Here is an 18,227-nt window from a genome sequence, read left to right on the forward strand (position 1 = left end):
TTTTTTCACTTTTTTTGGAAATCAGTAAATTTGAAAATGATTGATAACAACAATAATGACATTTTAGCATTAAAAATATCATTTAGGTTAAAGAGCTTCTACATATTGGCGTATTAACCATTGCAGAAACATAAAAAATGATTGTGGTAATTACAAATGCTGTTAATTTATGGCAGCTTTGGCATAAACCTTACTTTGGGTGTTGGTCTAATAAATTTGTTAAGCACTGTATATATATATATATATATATATATATATATATATATATATATATATATACACATATAGTTTACAATTTTGCCGATACATAATTTGCTAATTAAGATACTTTTTATGGTTTAGAGTAGTGGTTCTCAACTGGTGGGTCAGGACCCAAAAGTGCATCACAAAGCTCTTTCCAGTGGGTCGCGATTGTATTTTTAGGTTTCCTATGATAACAGGTTAATTATAATATTTGTCTACCTCCCTTTCTTTGCTGATTTTCCCAAGATAAGGAAATTCCTTAAGAAATTATTAAATTTTCACTCTGTCTTGGGAAAATGAGTCATATAGGACGTATGCATGTGTGTCCTTCTGTAATGATGTGCTTTTTAACATGTATGTTTTGTCTCTTTGATATTTTTTTTCATTTAGGGTCCATAATTTTTTATAAAATAGATTTGAGTGGTTAAACATTTAAAATAATCTGTGCCGTGATTTCTCTTAAGGTGGTCGTGGTAGGTCTTGATCTCTGACCAGTTGAGAAACACTGGTTTAGAGTAATTCTGATACATAAAATGCACATCTGCTGTTTTTCGAGATGGTTGTTTGTTATAATATATTCAAGTTATCAGAGCTGATTAAATCACCTTCAGAGATCAGTAACACATGATCACACTGCCTTATGGCTCACTTTCTTTACTGCTCATGCACTTTAATGAACACATCTGTCCCCCTCTGAATATCAATCTCTTCTTCCCTGCAGAACATATTCCAATCTTTTTACATCTAATCTGCATGAAGAAATGCTTATTTTCTGCTGCTGCTTTCCTTACACTTGAATCCTTTTAACATATTCTACTTTAAGGCAAAAAAAGGTTGTGTTTTGTTTTGCTAAAGTCGTTGAGACGGCTCATTTGTCTCCCTCCACCTCTTCTCAAATTGCTGTAAACCATAAATCAGCACAGCGAACAGCTGCAACAGATCAGGTGCAACAAAAACAGACACTGGAGAACACGGGGACAGAAACATAAGAAGTTTACTGTATGTGTTCCAATGTCAGAGAGCAATTATTCTTAAACTGTTCCCCATCACTGAGACATGAGAAAATTCAACATGAAGCAGCTATAGTCTTACAGTTGATTGTGCTTCTGTCATAAATCTGGCATCAGAAACACAGAGCAGTCTTTGAAGGCTTTTAATGATTGCAACCAACTCACATATCTTCACAATAATCATCATTTACTGCATCCTGTTAATTTCAAACATGTTACTTTAAAATGCAAATGCAGCAGAAGTTATTTTGACCTGACGGACGAGAGTTTCATACTTGATGACAGGACTATTCTCAGGCTACATGGATGGAGCAGTGTTGGGTCAAAAGTGCACACAAATGTGTGTCATCTTCTGCCTACACATTTCTGCTTAAAACACCCACCTCTTTCACAGTTCCTCCCCCCAAATCCGAGCGGGCAGTCACAGCTGAAGGAGCCCCACAGGTTCACACAGGTTCCTCCATTCAGACACGGGTTGTTGTTGCAGAAATGTCGCTTGGCAGAGCATCCTTAGAGGGCAAGAAAATATGACGTTAATCCATCTGTTGATCTGCTTTATCTCATTATCTCAGAGTTTCAAAGAGTAAGAGGGTAATAAACGATTCATATCAGGTAGAATGATCATTTCCTCTGACTTCTCCTGCTGTGTTTATTAAAGTCTTCACTTTTCTTCCCTCTACCTGTCTCTCTCACATTCTGGTCTGACAGTAAAACATAATTTGACTGCAAACAGTCACAGGTTTAAGACATACGGTTAAGCGTAACCTGCAGGTCACTGTGCATTACTGCATACCTGGCAGTGTCCCGTTGTTAGCGATGAAGCTGGCCATATCTACATGCTGGTTGTCGATCCGCAGGTTCTTCATGCAGCCCACGAACTGACGGTTGCGAACAGGAAAGTCCTCTGGGAGTTTTGGGATGCCTCCAAGGAGCAGTGGTCCTGTCAGGTCCAGTGATCTGAAGACACAGAGATCCATAAAGTACAGTTTTGCTCTGCCTTTACATCATAAACACTAATGGAAGGGGTGGAGGGTGGGGACATTAAATATTCATCACAGAGAGAGTTTTGCAGTTGTAGTTTTCACCCTAGAGATAAATCAGAAAAAAGGGATGAACATCCCTATAAAGGAAAAAAGCAAAACTTAGCCAACACCCTGGAGATGTGGATCTTCATTTCCAAACAAGTTTACTCTTTATTTTAATGAGTCATCTACAAAGAATGTAATAAATTAAATTAATGAGGTAAACAGGAGTAATGAGGGGAGATGTGCGGCAAGAAGCAGAAGTTTATTTATAAAATTCCTGCTGCAAAAAAGTGATTAATCTTTCAAAGTTCAATTAAAAAAACAACAACTCATAATTCATCTTATTTTCCTTCTATGGACTTACTTCTTTGATCCTGATTGGCTGCCCTGAGCAGAGCAGGTGTAGTTTCCAATCATGTGACCAAACCTGAGGGCCACAGAAGTGTCACAGTTGTCCACCGTCACCACAACAACCTTCTGATCTGAGGGGCCCTGCGGCAGACCAGCCTGGTTCAAGACGGGCTGTGGAGTGAGAGGCAGTCATGAATATGGAGCAAGGGAGGATTATGTAGCGTTGTTTTCAATGTTCACAAACGCTGAAGTCTTTGTGTACACTTGAGAATCTGAACTTTCTCATATTTGCTTAAAATCTTTACATCTTACTGAGAATTTATGGGTTTAATCTTTGTTTTTTCTTCTGTTTTCAGCAGTGTGCACAAGGATAAGAATGAATGCAATTCAATACAAAACAGCAGAACCAGCTAAAATAGCTTTATAAATTGAAAGTTAAGAGAAAATGCATTACCCATCCTATATTTCTAAATTCAATTGAGATTTCCGAGAAGGGTTGACATTGCAAAGATCATAAAAAGGCTTTCTTAAGGCGCTAAAGAATTTTGGCTTCTTAGCTTCTATAAATCAAACTCAAAAAAGGTTTTTTAAAAATTATCTGATTATTCTGCAGTATTTAATAAAGGCTTAGTGCATAACACAGCTAGGAAACTCCTGGCAGTCTCAGGCAGTGCTAAGCTGAGTTTAGCTTCATGAAATGCCTAAAAATCCAGAGTCTTGAAATGTGAAAATAAAAACCCAAAATGATCTTTTCATCACACTCAGTTCAATTTCCGTTCATGCTTGGAGCGTATTGTCGAGTATTTTAATAATTCATATCATAACAGCTGCAGTTAAAGGGATTGGCTGACAGGCACACACACATAGCACACATGGAAGAAGAGCTTGCTCTCTGCAGGTCATCATTCCCGTTGACAAAGGATCTTCTTCATTGTCTGAAAATCAATGGGGGGAGCGACAAAAGGAGGAGGGGTCTGCGGGGGAGAGAATGATGATCCTGTCAATAAAAGGTCATGACCTTTTTACAAACTGGCCGGAGCCTCTGAGGTCACGTAGAGCTCATATTAACCTTAAGTGTGGGTTCAAGCTGGTGTCGCGGACTGACAGAGGGGCAGCACGCGGCTGATCTGCAGGAAAAGACAGGCTGTGAGCTGTCAGCTACTCAGATGGGATTTATCAGGAATTAGTTTGTCTCATGAGAAGAGATGATATGAAGAACTGGAGTTATAACGGCAACATAAAGCATCCATTGTCTTGAATATTATTCTTCCATGATGTTACTAACTTAAAAGATCGCGCTGCTGATTGCATGAGCCTCAGGAATGATAATTTCCAGACACTCTGTTGTTATGAAGCCTTGTCTTTGCAGTCTGATCCCTGATATTTAAAAGCTGGGAAAACACCACCCAGCTGGAGATTCGCTGGTTGGTGTGACATCTTTAGCAGCTCTATCAAGGGAAGTCCATCAACAAAAGCAGGCTTCATCATGCAATAAGGTAATAATTTTAGCCTCAAGGCAGCGCCACAATTCAATTTCCCTCACATGACTTTTTTCCTAGAGTAGATTAGATTAAATCTCTGAGAGCCTTTAATAATACGACTGTGTAACTGAGAGGCAGCAGTGAGTTAAATTCCTGAGCTCACTCTGAGTCTTGTGATCACCGAGTGTGTAAGTGTTAGTGATATGAATGAGATAAGACAAAAAACTCTGAACCAAAGTTAAAACAACTCTTGCTGAACCATGCCAATATCTTGGGGGCACAGACGTGTCAACTCCTTGTGTTGGGGTTGTATTTACTGTATTGTGATATTTAATGTAGTAAACAAAGTTTTTGTAATTCATCTTTTATAGTAAAAGGAAACTGGTCCTACTCACTGCAGTACAAAAGCAGCACAAGAGCATGTGATCTGTAGAGCGATCAAAGAGTCAAATAAAGAACTCTGAGAGGCCGTAGCCATGTTAGCTGCTCTGAGAGGATGTCTGCACAAATTAAGATCGCTAACATGCTAACAATGACAGAGCTAACATCAGGCTGTTGAGCGGGTTTACCAAGCTAACAGCTTTTGTTAAGCATGTTAGCCTGTTAACGTTTACTAACTACCACTACGCGATGCACAGCTGTGACTGATGATGAGCGAGTAGGAGAGGGTATTTCTTACCTTATGCTACATTTTAAACATTAATACAGCACATTTCAAATCAATCCAAACCAAATATATCACTTACTAATGAATTTCTTAACCAACTATCCCTTTGTTGTTCTCAGCTCTGTTTTCACATTAATGGGACAGCACTTTATGTAAACATGTTTTAATTTATTTTTTAAAGATTTTATTCATTTACTTTAAAGATTTTTTGGGGACTTTTTTTGTCTTTATTTTGAGATGAAGACCATGGACTGAGTCAGAGACGAAAGGGATGAGAGAGCATGTGGGTAAGTAGCTACAGGCTGGACCCAAACCCAAACCACCTGCATACATGGGGTGGGACTTAATCACTAGGTCATCCATGCCCCTCTTCATTTGTTTGTTTGTTTATCTGTTTTAAATGTGTGTGTATCCTCCCTCCCTAACTGTTAGGCACTGCCACCACTCAGGGACACTGTAGAGGCAAAATGGTCACGTTTTGTCGCTATCCAATAGGAATGCATGATAATGGATTTTAGTGGATATCAGCTAAAAATATGCCATTAGTTCTAAATTCATTTTGTTAATCTACACTCATCATGACAAAGTGCACACAGAATCTTAAAAATGTATTAAAAATGAAAAAAAAAACAACTAAAATATCACATTAATATAAGTATTCATACCCTTTGAAAAAAAAACTTGAAATTTAGCTCAGGGTCTTCCCATTTCTCTAGATTACTGCTGAGATGTTTCTACACCTTGATTGGAGTCCACTTGTGGTAAATTAACATAATAGGACATGATTTAGAAAGGTACACAACTCTCTATAGAAGACCTCACGACTGACAATACAGAGCAGCAGTTTTGTTTTTCGTCGACTAAAACTATGACTAAAAATCTTCGTCAACAGCCTTTTTTTGTCCATGACAAAAACAAGACTAAGAAAAATAAAAATAGATCTGTGATGACTGAAACTAACAAAAAGTAAGTTTAGTTTTCATCAAGATGACTAAAACTACTCTAAAATGTAATGTACTTTTCCTCATACATTAAAAACTGGGATATTTCTCCACTGTGGGTAAATCTGTCAAAAAACAATATAGCTGTATCTCTTCTGCCTCTCAGCTGTAAAAAGCAGGGCCCCCAGGTTTGGCAGGTGCATAAAACACATTGCCATGATTTGGTACCAGATTTAGGCAAGAAAATAAATGCTTGGACTAAAAGTAAAGACTAAACTGTGAGGACTGTTTATGGACTGAAACTAGACTAAAATGAAAAAGGGTAGAAATGACTAAAATGTGACTAAAACTAAAAGACATTTCATCTAAAGACTAAGACTAAAATTATAAATAGCTGCTAAATTTAACACCTCATAGCAGAGTATGTGTTTTGCATTGAGGAGAGGCCTCTGTCTAGCCACTCTGCCATAAGCTGAGTTTGGTGGAGGGCTGCAGAGATGGTTGTATCTCTGGAACATCTTCACACAGGCTCTCTGGAGCTCAGCCAGAGTCACCATCGGGTTCTTGGTCACCTCTCCTACTAAGGCCCTTATCCTCCAGTAGCTCAGGTCTTGGAAGAGTCCTGGTTGTGCCAAACTACTATATTTGAATTATGGAGGCCAGTATGCTTTTGGGAACCTTCAGTATTTTTGTAGGATATTTTTGTGGCCTTCCTCAGATCTGTGCCTCACAACAATCTTGTCTCTGAGCTCTGCAGGAAGTTCCTTTGACTTCATGGCTTGGTTTTTGCTCTCCTATACATTGTCAGCTGTGAGACTTTCTATTTAAAGGTGTTTGCCTTTCCATATCAAGTCCAATCAGTTTAATTGACCACAGGTGGAGTCCAAGCAAGGTGTAGAAACATCTCAGAACAGATCCAGAGAAATGAAGGAAGCTGAGCTTCACAAAATTGAGAAAAGTGAAAAGTGACTACTTTCTGAATGCACCGTAGTTTCAGTCTAAGAGGCAAGTGATCAAGTGAAACACCGACTGGATATCTACTTTGAAAGTCACACATTGTTCATTTAAATATAAACCTAAGAAACTGATAAAAAAAATGACCCCTTGAATGTTTCACATTAAAAAAAGGGACCAATAAAGCAATTATTTTTACAGATTTATCCACACAAAAAATGTTTTTGAGCTATTTCAAACCATATAAATAAGCCAAACTCAAGGTGGTAAAGTCAGTAAATGTTAATGTTCTTTGGATAAACATGAAAATGATGGATGTCCATATTCAATTTAAGCAATGATTATGACTTATCCTCTGGCACTATGAATGTTTGTCCAGAATTTAGTGAGTTTTTATCCAATACGAGTAAGTGTTTACCAATAGACTTAAAACACAACTTTAATTATAACATCACTTATAATGAAAGGGGCTCTTGAATTTTGGCTAAGCAGGAATGATTTATTCAAATGCAGATTGAACTGGATCAGAAGACTTGTTCTCATCCCAGCATTTGGCCTGAGTAATTACAGGATGTGAAGATGCTCATGGATTTAAAGTTATTATTTTGGTAGCTATGGCAACTATGCCAGTTTCCTCCTGGGCCTGCAGTTCAGGTGACTAATGTTACTTTGAAGAACAACAGGCCCTGTTGTTGAGCCCTTTTCCCACAGGAAGTCCCGACATTTATTTTTTGACTGTGAAACTCTGTTCAGCTCTGAAATGTTAAGCAGAGAGGAACAAACGCTGATGGTGTTTTTAACTTCTCAGCTGATGTTCCTCCAGGCCAATCTGTTACAAATTTGTTGATGATGGAACAAGCAAACACGCTGTGTGAATCGCCAAAGGTGAAATAATCCGACATGCTGTTTTCCACGGTTTGTGAAAGCGCTGGAAAAGGCAGCGCTCCAGATTGGACGCTCCCTTCACTGACCTCTGCTGTCATCAGTCACGCCTGTTGACTCTCCAATAATGACCGTCTGTCAGGACGTCTCTCTGACCAACAAAACCCCATCCTGTCAGCGCTGATTGGAACGCACATATTTACTCAGGACCACTTTAAACACTGCACTCGCTCCCCGCTACAGGGGATTATGGGAATATGAGTTCCCTATTACAGAGGGTGACAGAGGTTTCTCAGGAGGAGCATGGCATCAAGCAACACAAATATGGGATTTTAAGATTGAGTGAAAAAACCATAGCAACAAGAGGGGTCGGCCCTGAAGCGCAGCATCCTCGTTCAAAGCCCGAGTCAATACGTCTCTCAGCTTTTCTTTACCCTCCTTTCGCTCCTCTCCTGCCTCGCTTTTCTGTCATGCGGGAGAACAGAGAGAGAGGGGCACCTTCCCCGGGGCCGCATCATTCACTGCCCATGGTCCCAAAGGAAGCAGAGCCCAACACAAAGGCAGCGGTCATTGCCATTCTCCACAGTCCCCCACCATCCTGAAAGCCACATTTCAATCTTAAATGCCCCCCCTCCCCTCTCTGCCTCACCCTGCCCCATCCCCTGCGGACAGGGACGGGTCAGAGTGGGCCACCATGGGATACCTCGAGAGGGAGGAGCCATGTCTGTACCTCAGGAGGTGGAGGGTGAGGGGAGGATTAGTTCTTCTAGAGCAGCGAGGAAGAACCGAAATTCTGGGATCTTTGAGCTCAAACATTTGGTATATATTTAATAGAACGACCACACTGGTTTCACTTTATACAAAATTAATATATCATGTTTAATATATAAAAGAAATTCCTTAAACCACGCTATTAACAAATGATCAAGTTCCTCTGAGCTCCTGTGATTGGCTCATTCTTAATAGAGCATCAATTAATGATAGTTACTTCATAAATATTTTAACATGCCACCAAATGTGTTACACACTTAAGTAAAGCAAAGTAAAGGCTGTTTCAGGCCTCTGCATCAAACAGGATGTAAATATAAAAATCTACATGTCACATTTCAAGTCAGCCATAGTCAGAGTTTGCCTTAAAGCTTGAACCGTTCATGTATCACATGCACAGTGTCATCTGATTTTCAAACACCAGCACACTTAGAGAAATAAAGCTTCAAGGTCACTTAGACAACTAAAACTCCCAGAGCTGGTTGAACTGTGTGCTTTGTACCAAAGTGATTAATGAGACTATAATGTCTCTCAGAAAAAAAGAAACCACTTTTCATCCAAAAGTCGACAAGTTTCCCCCTTCATCACTTTTTTCTGCCTAAAATCTGACACAGTTGTGTTATCATAGACTCTCTATAGAAATGTGAGCAGCGGGGGTGTTGCCTGGCAACATCTTTATGATGCAAAGTGACTTCCTGAATAGACTAATATGTGACATCCTGCGTGTCGGTCCTGGGTGGGAAATCACTGAGAGAGCACAGAAAACAACTCCATACATCTATGCACTGATTCTTATAGAGAAACACTACAGTCAAAACATATTCAGTCAACCTTCAAGAAACATTGCCTTCTAACTGTTTAGCTTTTCATCCGTTCCTCCTCCTCCTCACTAGTCTGAGTCTCAGTTGGTATCTCTTTGGCATGCTAGCCCTCCTCCAGATCATCTGCCTGTCAGTAGCGATTATTTAGTCTGGCACTGAAGAGCCAGTCAGACTAACTTACACAGCTCAGGCTTTCCCAATCCACACACTCACTTCAGTTAAGGAGTTTTACAGGAGAATATTTTTACTACACAAACAAGTCAGCTGCTAGGTTTCACTGCAGTCTTTACTGCAACAAAACTACATTGTTATTCATCTGCAAGGGTTCAAACCTGTGTCCTGACTTAATTCTAAGCATCTTCAGTATTATATGGTAATGTGCTGTCACTGTGATGAGACTTAACCAGAGGTATGTCTGCTGTGGTTGAGTAGAAGGAAATGAATAAATGTGTCAAGAAACTTAACCTTAATGAATGCAGTGCACTCTACTTTAAAATGTTTTTTTTTCTGTTGTTACTTTATTGTAGAGACAGGATGGTGGTTAGAGCTGGAAACTGAAAAGAGTAAGGAATCACATGCAGAAAAGCTTCATGGACAACAGCATCTGTACATGGAGCATGCAAAAAAAAATCCTCCACAGATCTGGGCTTATGGCAGAGTGGCAAAAAGCATTTCCTCATTAAAAAACGAATGAAAACCCACTTGGAGTTTGCAATAATCTCCTAAAAGCAAAGCGGACTTTCATCTGTTTTACAATGAGGAGAGGAAGCCCAGATCAGTGGAGGACTGCAGTGATGGCTGATGTCCTATCTCCACACAAGATCTCTGTAAGTCCACAAGAGTGACAATCCAGTTCTGGGTCATCTCTCTTAATAAAGCCCTTCTCTCCTGATTGCTCAGTTTGTGCTAACATCTTCTATTTGATAATTATGGAGGCCACTGTGCTCATGGGAACCTTCAATGCAACAGAATCTTTATGTAGCCTTCCCCAGATCCGTGCCTGATAAAAATCCTTTCTCTGGGTGCTGCAGGCAGTTCCTTTGACCTCATGGCTTGGTTTTTGCTCTCATATTCATTGTCAGCTGTGAGGCTTTCTATAGAGAGTTGTGTACCTTTCCAAATCATGTCCAATCAGTTCAATTTACCAGAGGTGGACTCCAATCAAGATGTAGAAACATCTCAGCAGCAATCCAGAGAAATGGGAGGACCCTCAGCTAAATTTCAAGTATTTTTTTCAAAGGGTATGAATACTCATGTTTGATGTTTGATATTTCAATTATCATTTTTGATAAATTTGAAAAAAAAAAAAATATATATATTTTTTTTTCATTTTTCATGATGAGGTACTGAGTGGGAATAAAAATAAAATATATTTTAACTGCAGTTACTTTGGGACAGTTTCAATGCCTACTGAGAAATGAATATTATCTTTGGATTGAACTGAGCTAGCTGTTTAACTATCTTCATATTTAACAATCAGATATGAGTGTTGCGTAAATCGCATGTATTTGCGACAGTAAAGGTATATTTTTATCCCCATTTGGCAAATGTTTCAGACTGTACACTTGTAAATTTTTTACATTTTCAAGAAACTATGAGTAATCCCTTATTTCAGACTAATGGTTGTTCAGTAAATTCCTCAGGGCTCATACCTTGTTATAATAGTGGACTTCCACCATGTGCCATTGTCCATCACTGACTCCCCCGAGGATGAACGGTGAAACTGTAGTTTTGGTCTCTCCTGGATACAAACAAAGAGACAAAGTGAGACACATTCGTGTCTTATACATTTTCAAAAAACATGTTTCACAATTCCGATAAGTGAGTTAACCAATAATCTTTCTACCTGCAGAGAAGGTGAGCTGTATCTGCTCATTGATGATCTCCATGGCGATGAAGTCGTGTTTCTCATTGAAGCGGCCATTATAGAGCAACAAACCATTTGGTTCTTTGGTGGCAAATCTGAAAAAAAAAAAACACAAGAAAGAATTAAATTAAATACATATTTAGAATAATTATGTTTATCACTGCTCAACCTCATTGCTACTTGATAAAGCTTTAATTATCGTTTTGGTAGAGATTCTTTCTTTTTTTAAACTTTTTTTGCTAAATCACACATCTACTGCTCCTGAAATACTAACTCGGCCATCTAATGAGTAAAGAGCTCCTTGAAAAGGTCAGAGCTAATTACTAAGTAAAAGGATATGAAGCATGTGATGTTAAATGTATTGACACTTAGGGAGAAAGCCATGGTTTGTTTAGCTAATTATTAAGGTCATACTTTGGCCTTTAAAAATAAAGATTCATAATGGCATTACAAAAAATGGGCATATGCTGTCGGCCAAGCCTGCAAACCCCATTAAGAGAGAAAAAATGACAAGAAAAGAAAGAGGGCAGCGGTCTTTAGGTTTGACCCATTTAAAAACATCCATACCACCCCTTCACATTCATCTTGTTTCCTTTCACACAAGGAGCTTCTATTCCTACACAGAAAAACAGAGCCGTGTAACTCTGAATATGAGCCCAGGGTGTAACAATGCTGATAATTTACAAAGATCAGTGCTGATAATTAGGTTAATCATTAACATAAGGATAAGTCAGAGGAATAGAGAATCTGCATGCCTTGAATAGATATTAAACAACACACCACAACACAGAGACAAGAAACTAGGGCAATGTCAAAGCAGCAGGGTGGGGGAACACATTAAGAAAGGAAGATGCACACAGGAATACAGTTCAGAGTTACAACAGCTTTGAAATGTATTTTCTCACGGAGGAGAAAAAAACCAGACAGCTGTGAGTGCTGTAACCACAGCCTCAGTTTCAGATTTCTGTTCGCATCTTGATGCTGAAACCAGATTGCCCAGAGACAACATGTTGCATGAATATTAATGTATATTTCATAAATCTGCACTCGTATGGGACCTGACTTCCTCACTGTTTGCACCGGGATCAAAAGTATGCTATTTTTAAAATATCTCACTTTACCTGTCAGCTGTGGTCTGCGCTCGTACATCTAAATCTGTGGAAATGGGTCGCTGTGATGTGTGGAAGTGTGTTACAATAACTAACGGCAGAGTGTACTCATTATCAGTCCCACAGGGGGGACTATGAGACTCCTGTGCACATCTGGCAGCTGAGGAGTAACTAGCGTCTGTATTTCCTGTTTTTTAAAGCCTTTAACATGCAGCAAGCTTTCCTAGAAAGTAAAAATGAATAACTTTCAGGAAGGCATGCAGAATCAGCTTCTTCCTCTAACCACCAACTAAAATTCAACTGCATTTAAGCAAGTCAGCATTTTAAATTTTTTCATGCTCATTTTCTCATTATTTTTTAAACTTAGCTCAATCCTTTTGTTTTCCTACGGTGTATGACTCCTATATTTTTATTTAATTGTTCAATAATCTTTTATTCTTCTATCAATTTGGATTTTATTTCCTGTGATGTGATCTTTTCACAGTTTAATTTAATATTATTTTATTCCTTTTATTTTCTTATTCAGTTGTATTGCATAGCCTGCCTTTCTAGACCCGTCTGTTGTAGATTTTGATTGATTTTATTTGCATACATTCTTGTTGACCTTTTGGGATTGCCTTTCCTTTCAGTCTTTTAGGCTACTCTCCTACTCTTGATGTTTTTGTTATTTTCCTGAGTTTCTGCCTTTACTTTGTCTTTTAATGCACTTTGTAAACTTTCTTGACCACAGCCTCAGAGTGGTTAATTCCTTTGGATTTAAGCTAAAAAAGCTCCAGGATGTTGTTTACACATCCTAAAATCTTAACATGCTTTCAGACTGCGTGAGCGGCCCACCCCCCTCCTTCAGTCCTTGTGGTTTGAGGGTCTTCTGTAAATGATGCTGTTTGTGTGGTATTCTTCAGCTGGAGAAAAGCCAGAGGGCACGGCACCGCTGACCTGCTTACCGAGAAAAAACCGCTAATCACGACCTCAGAGGACAGAGGATGTCGATGCTTCAGCTGAGAGTGAGAGCAGAGACGGAGCACAGACAATCGCAGGCTTCTATATATGCTGTAAAAACCACACAACGCCAACCTGAATATCAATCCAGAGTCTATTACTCTTCAGTCAGTGGGCTTTAGTCTGTGATGGATCGATGTAAAGGGCTTCTCCACATCGTCCCCGTGAGCCCTCTGAACTATGAGAGTAATCAGCCGGAGCTAAATACTGACTCAACTGGCATCACTGTGTCATATTAGGCACCCATCAGTAAAAATAACAACCAGTCTGCCCTTATGTAGGGAACCATGTCACGCAACGCTAACATGCAGCAGTTCATACGACATGTGCAGTGAGGGGGAAAAATAAAAGAGCCTTGTATTGATTTCACAGCCTGTAAGCGTGGAATATAGATCCAGAAATCTTTGCCAGAGTATGTACTTATACAAAAAAAAATCTACCTCAATAGAAAAAGGGGCATTATTGCTTTGAAACTTTGAAACCATAATTTCAGCTCCAGGACCGGCAGTGTCAGACAGTCAGCAGTGCAATTCCCCCCTTTCCATCCAGACTGAAATATCTCTGAAATTTTGGATGTTTCAGTTTTAAGCTCATACAGTCAGTATGAAGCAACTTGGAAATCTGAATTTTTCTCTAAAGAATGATTTAATGTTTATTTTCCCAGTATACAGTCTTAATAAATGATATGCAGATTTATATATTTGGTACAGTCAGTCCTAGAAACAGGATAAATTCTAGTTAGTATGAGAATCCTCTGGATTCCTACCAGAAATACAACGAAACAAACATTTTTAACTTTCAGTATCAGGTATTAACAAACTGTATCTGTATATTAAAGGTAGCTGGTGTGCTAAATCCTTGTTATAAAAGCAGGAATTCTAGTAATTATGGGTATCTCATCATTTTTCAAGACTGTAAAGTTAGGTACCAAAACAACTGGGACACAAATGTGCAGTATTTAATGTCTGTCAGAAGTGCCGCTGAATCTAACTGACAAGACTACAGAAGACTCACAGCATCCCCTCTTGACCTCAGGGCACAGGTACAGGGAGCCCAGGATGGGGGGCATCATATCCTTTGAACCACAGAGCATTCAGCTGATGACCAAGCTCTGATAATTCAGTATGAATGTAGCAATCTGCACTTTAATGAACTTACTACTTCATATTTCTTACATGCAATCATGTGATGTTTTAATAATGCATTTTTGTGATGTATTTTATTGATTTTGTTTCATGTTATTGTGTGCTGCTCTGTGTTGATATCTTTGTTGTTTCTTTTTTCCCCAAAGTTCCTTATTTTCTTTCAAAATAAAATCAAGTCTATATGCAAACAGGAAGTTTAAGTCAGCACAAAAATACAAGTTGAAACAAAAATGATTCAATGTGATTAACTACAGAAATTCTGAGATCGATCATGATCATTCCTGTCAGACAGGAAGCAGCAGGTGAAGCTGGGAAACATGTCTGACAGCAGAACCATCATTACCGGCTCCCCCCAAGGCTGCGTTCCTTCTCCTCTGCTCTTCTCTCTGTACACAAACAGCTGCTCCTCCAGTCACCAGGCTGCCAATTTTCTGAAGTCTGTGGACAACTCAACCCTCAGCGGACTCATCTCTGGTGGGACGAGTCAGCCTATAGGTGGGAGTTGGACCATCTGTTGATGTGGTGCAGGTTGGCCTTGTGCAGTCAAGACAAGAGCTCAGCGTTCCAAAGACAGTGAAGATTACTGTAGATTTCAAGAAGGACGCTGCTGCCTACGCTTCTATGACTCCTCATTTTCTACTGTGGACTCTTTCTGCCTCCTGGAGAGCTCAACATCAGCTCCCTTATCAAAAAGTCCAACAGAAGATGTACTTCCCTCAGCAGCTGCCAGAGACAACGACTGTGCACTTCTATACTGCCATTTTTGAGTTCATCCTCATCCATCATCCTCATCATCACCTTATTAAATACCGTCAGGGCTACACTGCAACCACAGTGAGGGACAGACAGGCTGCAGCATATCATATGCTCTGCAGAGAGGGTTACTGGCCACAACCTACCGTCCTGCCATGACCTGTATGCCTCCAGGACGCTCAGGCGTGCAAGTACAATTGCAGCTTACCCCCCTCAACCCAGACATGGAGTTTGTGAGGCCTGCACCTCTGGGAGGAGACTTAGGTCTATCAGGACCAAAACTTTCCACCACAAAAACAGTTCCTTCACCTCTGCTGCAGCATAATGAACAGTACTCCAGCCCTCCCCCCGCAGACTCTCACTGAACCCCAGAATCCGTAGACAAAAAACAATGAATGTTTATACAGACTTTATGTGTTACATTAATGCACACTGGACTTAATCTCAGCTGTTTACAACTGCACACTGTGCCATCATGGCATCAGACCATCTCACTTGTCCTAACTTCTGAAGCCACCTTTTTCCATCCAAAAGGGACAGTCTTGCTGTTGGTGCAAGAGGTATCAACTAACTACAGCAGATTTAGTCTGCCAGAATTTTTTTAATGTATATGAAAATATGGTGTTTGAAGAATTATGACACAAGCTGTTACTTTCTCTGTGATAATATTTGCACATTTAATATGAATATGCAAATATGCATTAGAACCATGATAGCAAACATGGGCTAATTCACTTTATTTACTTTAGTTGGCACATCATAGTTTATGAAGTCTCACAGTGTACAGGAATTTTAAGTCTTTAAGGACTTTTTAAGTTATTATAACACTGTAAGCATGTGGACAATTAGATCTACTTTTAATCAGCACTATGTTTGCAGCTTGATTAAAATTAGGGCTCTTAAATGAGGCCAACCTCAGTCCCAGGTGAAAAAAGAAACTAACGTGGAGGGTATTTGAATCACACTGTGATTATTTTGGCTTAATCTCAGTCTTAATTGCAGAAGTCAACAATCTAACTGCGTCAGAATGAGACCTAAAATTAGCCGTCATGCTGAGTGAACAAGATCCACATCTTCAGTTGTTCATCATAACAGCAGCTCTTTCTGGGAGAACCTGATCGGCGTGGGCTCAGGTAACAGAGACACTTGTTGACCTCACCTGCCTGGAGCTCTCAGTACCACCGGCACCTTTAACACAGCAGCTACTTCACAGCTTCTGTGACCTGCCAGTGAAATTTAGACCACTTTCAAAACTGGTTTGAGCAGTTCTGCATCAAAAAACACTGTCATCTGAACCTGGCTTAAAGAAGGGCCGTGTCCGTAAAGCTCTCAAAGGAGGTATTATTTTCACCAGCAGCCATTGTGAGAGTCAACCCCTGCCAAACACGTCTAAGGTGACACGAATCACAATAAGTGAAGCAAAAAAGCCGGACATATTCCCTGTGATACCCTCGGAGAGCTGATATGTGTTGTCACTTGTTGTGACGGATATCAAACAGAACGCACAGCTTTTATCGTCGATTGCATTTCATCACATGGGGGATTCATGCGGATCAGGAGTCCTGCTGTCTTTGCATGTGTTCAGTGTTCACAGCTCATCTGTTTGTTTCTGAAGCCCCTACCCCTCGACAAACACCCTCCACATTGTCAGCTACACAGATTTTAAGCCTCAGCAATTTCTAAACCTTCTACCTCTGAGTCAAAAAATCTGATGCTGACATAAATTAGGATAGTAAGAATAAGAATAGAAAATGCTACATAATAAAATCTACCTTCAAAGTAATGTCCACAACCAGGATTGTGTTTAAAGGCAGTGCCTTAAGCCAAAATAAAAGCAGAATAAGGCCCTGTAAAAAGTAAAAAAAAACTGCCTTCTTTTAAAACTAATATAATGAAATATAGATGAGGCATTTTTAGTTTGCCTTTTTGTGCTGTATAGGAAAAAAAGGCACCCTGGCTCGAATCTTTCTGCTTTTTACTGAATACTAATTATGGCAAAAGATAGCACCTCTGTCTCCGAGCGAGAACTCCAGCAATACCAATGACAGCTCTGATAGCACCTCCTGTGTCAGCAGAAGTTCAATCTGAAAATAGCCTGAAATGATGCTTATTATTGAGATTCTGGCATTTTCTTCTCTAGAATCAGGTAATGCTCTACATAAAGAAATAGATTTATATTTTAGGAAGCTTACTCAGTGAGCTTGTAGTTTACGTGAGCACGAAGAAAACAGGTGAAAACTGCTAACATGGCTCTTCTGGGAGAAATTGAAATTCTCTTACCACCTTCTTTAAGGCACAAAAATTAATGGCATTTAAATCTACTGAGAGGGAAAAAAGAATAATATAAATACATTTGTTTCAATTTGTGTGAGTGACTGTAGCATAGACAGTTGAGGGTTTTAAAAAGACAGTGTCACATCAGATAACATCATGTAAGGCAGCAATAAGATCACCTTTATTAGCTGATTATTACTATAGTACTCCAACAGGCCCCAAGAAATGCAAATGTTTCTATTGTCCTTTCTTTAGCTCATGTTGACAAGGATGAGGAACAAGGAAAGAGCGAGATGTGAAGAATCCAGGAGTGTCTGAAAGGAATATTGCTCATTAATTTAAAGCATCATCCTTTCCTTTTGCAGATGTAAAAAAAAAACAAAACAACAGCAACAACAAGGTGACACTGGAATTCACAGGACAGAGTACCAAATATGTAATGGATGCAGTGTGGACAGCATGTATGATATGCTGCATATGCTCTACACTGTTAATTTTGGCAGCTATTTTCAATTTAGTCCTAGTCTTTGGATTAAAACACCTTTTAGTTTGAGTTACATTTTAGTTCTTTTTACTCTTGAAAGTTTGAGTCCAGTTTGAGTCAATAAAAGTATTTAGATTCCTGTACTACTTTTAAAAAAAACATTTATTTTCTTTTAACTTATTTAATTATCTACCCTATAAAAAATAATGTAAATGTAAAGTAATATATTAATAGACTGTCAAAACTTCATCAATAATCTAAATTTAGCTAGTCTTAGTCTAATCTTCCTTGTGGAAATCACTGTGTCTGTTCCTGTCCCTCAGTCATTGTGAGGGACAGGAACAGGCTGCTGTGCATCATTCGCTCTGCAGACTGGGTGATTGGCTGCAACCTACCATCTCTCCCCAATCTGTACACCTCCAGAATGCTGAGGCATGCAGGTAAAAATGCGGC

At 39.3% G+C, this 18,227-nt stretch overlaps 1 protein-coding gene across 4 annotated transcripts in view; it reads right to left on the bottom strand.

The window, feature by feature from the left end:
• The window catches only part of celsr2 (cadherin, EGF LAG seven-pass G-type receptor 2), an 87,901-nt gene that overhangs the window by 20,499 nt on the left and 49,175 nt on the right, over positions 1–18,227 (bottom strand). For all 4 annotated transcript variants that reach the window (XM_041783527.1, XM_041783526.1, XM_041783525.1 and 1 more), the window contains exons 4-8: positions 10,990–11,105; positions 10,796–10,884; positions 2,643–2,800; positions 2,047–2,210; positions 1,637–1,762 (exon numbers count right to left, since the gene is read on the bottom strand). In XM_041783527.1, coding sequence (XP_041639461.1) covers positions 1,637–1,762; positions 2,047–2,210; positions 2,643–2,800; positions 10,796–10,884; positions 10,990–11,105 — 653 coding nt within the window. The remainder of the gene's footprint in view (positions 1–1,636; positions 1,763–2,046; positions 2,211–2,642; positions 2,801–10,795; positions 10,885–10,989; positions 11,106–18,227) is intronic.

Source organism: Cheilinus undulatus, linkage group 3 (genome assembly GCF_018320785.1).
Source record: "Cheilinus undulatus linkage group 3, ASM1832078v1, whole genome shotgun sequence".
Taxonomy (NCBI): Eukaryota; Metazoa; Chordata; class Actinopteri; order Labriformes; family Labridae; genus Cheilinus; species Cheilinus undulatus.